This window comes from Carlito syrichta, unplaced genomic scaffold (genome assembly GCF_000164805.1).
Source record: "Carlito syrichta isolate Samal-C Ts95f unplaced genomic scaffold, Tarsius_syrichta-2.0.1 Scaffold305313, whole genome shotgun sequence".
Taxonomy (NCBI): Eukaryota; Metazoa; Chordata; class Mammalia; order Primates; family Tarsiidae; genus Carlito; species Carlito syrichta.
The window spans coordinates 429,970-437,380 of NW_007249409.1; the positions used below are offsets into that span (position 1 = coordinate 429,970).

General features: G+C 48.4%; 1 protein-coding gene across 1 annotated transcript; it reads right to left on the reverse strand.

The window, feature by feature from the left end:
- Positions 1-327: 327 nt before the first annotated feature.
- CUNH22orf24 (chromosome unknown C22orf24 homolog) lies at positions 328-6,046 on the reverse strand. The gene is given in 5 exon segments (XM_021714180.1): positions 328-377; positions 380-516; positions 518-636; positions 5,512-5,645; positions 5,986-6,046. Coding segments are annotated over 5 exon segments (501 nt in total).
- Between the last annotated feature and the right edge of the window lie 1,365 nt (positions 6,047-7,411).

Here is a 7,411-nt window from a genome sequence, read left to right on the forward strand (position 1 = left end):
GCATGTGCTGCTCCGGCTCTTTCTGAGTTAAGCCAGGGACTAAAATGGGTCGGCATAATGCTCATCTGCTAGGGGTTTTATGGTTTATGAATCCCTTTCCCATCTGTGCCCTCCCCATGACCCCATGGGGACTCTGCACGGCCTGTCCAGCTCTCGGAGCCTGCAGCTTTGCCGCAGCGAAGGCCGCATTAAATATTAACAGGGCAGCTCTTGGCCCCGCTGTGACGTCAATCACTGGGCCATTTGGTGAGGGCTGCGGCTGCCGTTCCAAGGTGAAGTGGTGACTGGAATTCAGCTGTCTCGAATGGCGTCCCACGAGGCTGGCTGTCAGTACTCGGAGAAGTTGCTGCTAATGTAAGGCATGGCAGGAGTCCAAGATTTTCCTCTGATCTCTCTGGCTCCCTTGGGGCCTGGTAGCATCCTGATACTGGCACAATGCATTCAGTCATTTGGCAAGTATTTATTGAGCACCTGCTGTATGCCAAGCAGGTGATACAGCTGTGGGCGTGACAAGATCTTGACATCATGGAGCTCCCTGTGTGGTGGAGAAGAGGGAGAAACCCAGCACTGTAGGCTGGGGCAGGTGCCCACCTCAGCCTGAGGCCAAGGGATCCTTCCATGGGAAGCCAGGCTGATGCTGAAACTGCAAGAAGGAGCCCATGCTGGATAGGGAGACAAGAGAGCCAAATGTTTTGGGCATAGGAAATATGTTCCGAGCTCAGATCCCAGTTCCTAGTCATTTATCTGCATATTAGGTCCCCACCTCACAAGCTTGCTGTGAGGACCAGATAAAGCCATTGCTAACAACAGCACAGGGCTGGCTACACAGTGAGAGCTCAGGGGTAGCTGTCATGAAAACAGCTCTGTGCCTTTATGTGATTCCTTTGCCTGCCAGGAATTCTTACTCCCATATAGTAGGCAGAGAAACTGAGGCTCAGAGAGTTAACCTGGCATGCACAGGTTTATCTTATGGACTAGACCCCAAGTTGGACATGTGCCCCTAGGCTCTGACTTGGGCTTCTTGCTACACGCCAGTCACAGGCAACCCAAGCAGTTACTTCAGCTCAGTGAGACACAATCCTACTAGTGATCCCAGCAGGATTTCCTCCCTCTGCTGCATTTCCCAGGGAAGTCTCAGCCTTCTTTGAAGTGAGGCCACAGCAGTCTGGAGATAAGACCAGGGCTGAGCTTTAGCAGGCCTGGGCATAGACTTCATTTTGCTTCTAACCTGCTGTGAGACTGTGGGTGAATTGCTTTCTCTTTCTTAGCCTCGGTTCCCACAGGGCCAGTTGAATGACCAGCTGTCATTTCCTGGGTCTGTGATCCTCCCAACAGTGCTATGGCTGGCAAATAAACTATCTTTAATTCCATATTAAAGATGATTAACCTAGCTGGGCTCGGTGGCTCAGCCTGTAATCCCGCACCTTTGGGAGGCTAAGATGAGTGAGTTGCCCGAGCCCGCGGGTTCTAGACCTGCCTGGGCAGCAAGACCTCATCTCTACAATAAATCAAAAAATCAGCTGGGTGTCGTAGCACGCGCCTGTAATTCTGGCTACTTGGAAGGCTGAGGCGGAAGGATTGCCGGAGCCCAGGAGGCGAGGCTGCAGTGGCCAGAAGCGTCCACTGCACTCCAGTCTGGGTGACCGAGTGAGACGCCAACTCAAAAAAAAAAAAAAAAAAAAGATGCTTAACCAGAAGTTTGAGAGGGGCAAAGTGACATGCACAAGGCCACATAATTAGCAAGGGGATGGCCAGGATTTGGAGCCTGGCCCGTCTGCTGACAGAGCTGGCCATTAGTCTACCACGCTGTGTGCCTCCTGGAGTAAGAAAGCCAAATGAAATTGTCTCCAATATTTTTACCATGGGTTTGTGATTCTATGAGTTCTTCACTGCCCTAGGCCTTCAGGGTCAGTGACTTCCTGGGGAAGGCATTCCAAGGTGGGCTGATTCTCTGACTGTCCCCATTTAAAGGAGGTAACAGCCTGGCATGGTGGCTCACACCTATAATCCCGGCACTTTAGGAGGCAGTAGAGAGAAAATTACCTGAGCCCAGGAATTTGAGATCAGCCTGGGCAACTTGGTGAGATCTCATCTCTACGAAAAAAAAAAAAAAAATTAGCTAGGTGTGGTGTTGCATGCCTGGGGTTTCATCTACTTGGAAGGCTGAAGTGGAAGAATCATCTGAGCCCAGCATGTTGAGACTACAGTGACTGTGAGCGTACCACTGCACTCCAGCCTGGGTGACAGAGTAAGACTCCAAATCAAAAATAAAATAAAATAAAATAAAGGAGGTAACAGCACCCAGTCCCTCCCTCAGTCACAGCCTCATTCTTCCTGGCAAGGTCTAGTGAGGCCCAACATGCCCATTTTATGGAAGAGGAAACAGAAGCTCAGAGAGGAAACAGAAGTTCCTGATCCCAGGAGGTCTAGTGGCATATGCCTGTAGTCCCAGCTACTTGGGAGGTTGAGTTGGAAGGATCCCAGAAGGTCTAGAGAAGATAGCAACATGTCCACTTTATGGAAGAGGAAACAGAAGCTCAGAGAGGTGTAGCAACTTGCCCAGGTTTCCAGCTATGTAGAAGAGCTGAGATTTAAGACCAGGCCTGGTAACTCCCAATCTTGTACTCTGATTTTTTTTTTTTAAGTCAGGGTCTCACTGTGTCACCCAGGCTGAAGTGCAGTGGCACCATCATGGCTTACTGGAGCCTTGACCTCCTAGGATCAGATGATCCATCTCAGCCTCCCAAGTAGTTGGGACTACAGGCATGCGCCACTACACTCAGCTAATTTTTTTGATTTTTATTTATTTATTTTTTTGTAGAAATGACATCTTGCTACAAGCTGGCCCAATTCAACCTGGGCACCCTCCTCTTCCTTTCAGCTTCCTCCGAGCTCTTGCAGTCTTGCTTTCCTCTACCTTGCTCCCTTCTTTTTCTTATCTCTCACTCAGCTGTCATTTAATCAGTTAGCTGTCAGCTTTTTCCTCTCTTGGGGAGGGGATGGAGAAGAAAGACCTTGGCCACTCACAAAGAGGGCTCTAGTGGTGGAATGTTCGTAATTTGCAGAAGGTATAATAGTATTCAATTCAGCATTCAGGCTGGGTGCAGTGACTCATGCCTGTAATCCCAGCACTTTCAGAGCCTGAGGTGGGAGGACTGCTTAAGCCCAGGAGTTCAAGACCTGCCTAGGCAACATAGCAAGACCTCATTTCTACAAAAAAAAAAAAAATCAAAAAAATTAGCTGAGTGTAGTGGCGCATGCCTGTAGTCCCAACTACTTGGGAGGCTGAGATGGATCATCTGATCCTAGGAGGTCAAGGCTCCAGTAAGCCATGATGGTGCCACTGCACTTCAGCCTGGGTGACAAAGTGAGACCCTGACTTAAAAAAAAAAAATCAGCATTTGTGGAGTGGTGCCTGGATTCAGGACACTCAGCTGGGTCTCAGAGGATGAATTGAAACATAGGCTCTATCCTCTGGAGCTTATATTCCACAAGGGAAATGGCAGCTTCCTAAGGAGGTGGGAAGCAGGTGGTATTAAGTGACAAAGAGCATGAACTTTATAGTCAGAAAGACCTGGGTTCAAATTTTTTTTTTTTTTAGTTGGAATCTCACTTTGTTACCCGGGCAGGAATACAGTGGCATGCTCATGGCCACTGCAGCCTTGACCTGCTGGGTACAGGCAATCTTTCTGCCTCAGCCTTCCAAGTAGCTGAAACCACAGGTGCATGCCACCATGCCTAGCTAATTTTTGATATATTGTAGAGACAAGGTCTCACCAAGTTGCCCAGGCTGGTCTTGAACCCGTGGGCTCAGGCAATCCTCTACCTTGGCCTCCCAAAGTGCTGGGATTACAGGCTTGAGCCACTGCGCCCGGCCTTGGGTTCAGATCTTAACTTTTCTATCTGCTGTATGATCTTGAGTAAGATCATGTAAGACGACTCTCTGAGCTTCTGTTTCCCCATCTGTTTAATGGGTATAAGTGAAATAGTTGCCCTGAGGATTGAATGAGATCACATATTACATTAAATGGTACAGCACAGTGTTTAATACCCAGAAGTTGTCTAGTAAACATCAGTCCTACCTATGTCACTCTAAGCAGATAGCAGATACCAGAGTAGGCAGAATGTAAGAATATTCTTTTTTTTTTTTTTTTGAGGTGAAGTCTCACTCTGTTGCCCAGGCTGGAGTGCAGTGGCATACTCACAGCCACACCAGCGTTGACCTGCTGGGTTCTAGCAATCCTTTCATCTCAGTCTTCCAAGTAGTCAGAACTACAGGAGTGTGCTACCATGCCCGGCTAATTTTTTATGTATTGTAGAGACAAAGTCTCGCCAAGTTGCCTGGGCTGGTCTTGAACCTGTGGGCTCAGGCAATCTATCCACCTCAGCCTCCCAAAGTGCTGGGATTACAGGCCGAACCACCGAGCCTGGCTGAGTATTTCCTGTTGAAGAAACTGGAAGGACTCTTTAGAGGAGGTAAGGGTTCAACAAGATATTAAAGGATTTAAGAAACAGAGAGTGGAATGGAGGGATGGAAAAGAACATTCTAGAAACTTATGACCAGAACCTTGTGGGCCTAGGATATCCAGAGAGTAGGTGAAAGATGGGCAAGGGTCAGGTTATGAAGGGCCAGGTGGAGGAGCCTTTAAAAGGGACAGGCGGGCTCGGTGGCTCAGCCTGTAATCCCGCGCCTTTGGGAGGCTGAGGTGAGTGGATTGCCTGAGCCCGTGGGTTCGAGACCCGCCTGGGCAGCGAGACCTCATCTCTACAATAAATCAAAAAATCAGCCAGGCATGGTAGCGCATACCTGTAATTCCAGCTACTTGGAAGGCTGAGGCGGAAGGATCACCGGAGCCCAGCAGGCGAGGCTGCGGTGGCCGGGAGCGGCCACTGCACTCCAGTCTGGGTGACTGAGTGAGACTCCAACTCAAAAAAAAATAAAAAATAAAAAAATAAAATAAAAGGGACAGGGTCCCACTCACAACTCCAGGAGCAGCTCAGTGTTGTGTCTGCAGAGACCAGCCAGCCTCCTGGAGTCAGCCTTCTCATGTGGCCTTGGTCCTCTCAGATCCCTTTGTTTCCTGAGTTGGGGCCAGCCTGCCACCATTGTTTAGAAGAAGACAGAAGGTGCTAACAATCTGCTTGCCTCCTACTAACATACTGGGGAGGAAAATATGTTCTTTTTTTTTTTTTTAAGCAGAGTTGCCTGGCAGAAAACTGTAGTGAAAACTCAGCGACCTTCTCCCTAACTTCCTAGGTATGGGTTAAGAAGTAGTTGATGACAGTTATGCTCACAGCTCAACAACTAAAAGAATGTTCTCAAGTTCTCAGAGGGTCAGGGGCAGCAGTGGGTAGAATGGTAGAGATGAAGCAAGTTTGGATCCTGTTTCCTGTCCCCTGCTCTCTGTGCTGCAGTTAGGTAAGACATTTAACCTCCCTGGGACTCAGTTTCTTCATCTGTAAAGTCAAAATCAATCATACTGATCTTGCCTTAATCAAAAAGGAGCATACTGGGGGAAACTGTTGCCTATGGCCTGCTATGGAGTAGGATTTTGCTATCTTCTTCACTCTGTGTCTTGACATGGTCTAAACGCTTGTCTGTTGAAGCATCCCTGTTTTGACCTCTTGAGTTGTTATTCCATTATCTGCTAAGATAAGAAATCCAAGGCTCAGAGGTAAAGTAACAGCATTCTTCAGCTTTCTTGGAGCATGGCAGCCTCTCCCACCTGGGCTCACCCAGTGGGAACCATGCAGAAACTTGAGGCAATTATCCAGATGGTTCAAGCCAAAGGATCTAGAAAATTCTTACTAAGAAACACAAGCTTCCTGACCATCTGCAAAACTGAAGCAAAAGTCTTTTTTGCCCTCATTTTAACTGCAATTCCATAGGTGACAGCTTTGCCTTCTCTCCCAGAGCTGCACTCCTCTGAAAAAGCTTGAGTGGGGTGGGTGCCATGAATGGGGCTCTGCTCTCCAGCAGCTCACAGACTGCAGCTACCAGGACACTTTTGCACTTCTTAATGCCAAAAGCTGCCTTGGGTTCCATTCTGCTGAAAGAGCTGTGAAAGGTTCTGGGTGATCCTGAAATCTGTGTGCTCAGGCTGATCTTAGGGCTGGGTTTGGTATCAGCAAAAGAATACTGGAGTTAAAGCAAAAGGCAGAAAATGGGGGTGAGTGGGAAGGCTTCAGATGACTGCAAACATTTGGCCCTTCTAGGTCTCAGTTTCCTTATCTGTGTAACGAGGACAACAACCTCGCTCCAAGTGAGGGTTTGGTGAGATAAAATATGAAGGTAAAGTGTTCACCCCCAAGCCAGACAGAGAGTAAGTGATTAATAAACAAGAGCTGCTGTTGATGCTATTGTTGGTGGTTTTTATTACCATTGGCTGCCCACCTTGGCAGCAGGCAGCCTACACTGGGGGAAAAAAAAAGTAAAATCCTATCTGGGTGACACTAATCAGTGGGCAGGCAGCTCAAGATGGTGACCATGACAACAGTGTGAACACCATCACTCCAAAACAATATCATGTCTTCTTTGTAATATGTCCCTTGGTGTCCAGACTTCTCAGGCAGTTCAGAGTGTTCCAGAGTATTTGAGAAAAAACAAACAAACAAAAAACAGGACATGCCTTTTCTGGGTCACCTATTCACTGGGCTCCAGTGGAGGGCTCTGGCAATGCTTTGGAAATCCAGTCCTGTGTGAGGAGCAGTGGTGACCACTGGCTCAGGCTGGAATGTGGTGAGGAATTGTTATGTAGTTGTGCTGGCTGGTGCTTTCCATGTGCTGGCACCGCGACACACACATATGTTTGCTGGACCACACAACATCCCTAGAAAACAGGTGTGGTTGGTCCCTTTTCACAGGTGGTTTGCCCCAGGAAACTCAGCTAGTACACTGGTAGTGCAGGATTTGAACTCAAGACCAGACCATATTCTTTCACCCATCACACCACACACACACATCCGCAGCAAGCCGGGGAGATTTTGCTCTGTTCCCTGAGTGAGACCCTAAACTAGGTGAAGACATAGACCTAGCCCCTACACTGGGATCTGCTCAGAGCCCTGGGGCAACACAGCATGCTTGAAATGATCCATTGACCCCCTTCACTTTGCTCAGGGGCTCTCTTTGGAGTTGTTCAAGGGCTATGTTTGTTTGTTTCCTTATTTATTTGGAGACAAGGTCTCTCTCCATCACCCAGGTTGATCATAGCTCACTGCAGCCTCCAACTCTGGGCTCCAGTGATCCTCTTGCTTCAGCCTCCTGAGTAGCTAGGATCAGAGGTGAGCCCCACCACATCCAGCTAATTAAAAAAAAATTTTTTTGTGTGTGGCTATGGGGTCTCACTATGTTGCCTAGGCTGGTCTTGAACTCTTGGCCTCAAGCCATCCTCCCCCTTTGGCCTCCCAGAGC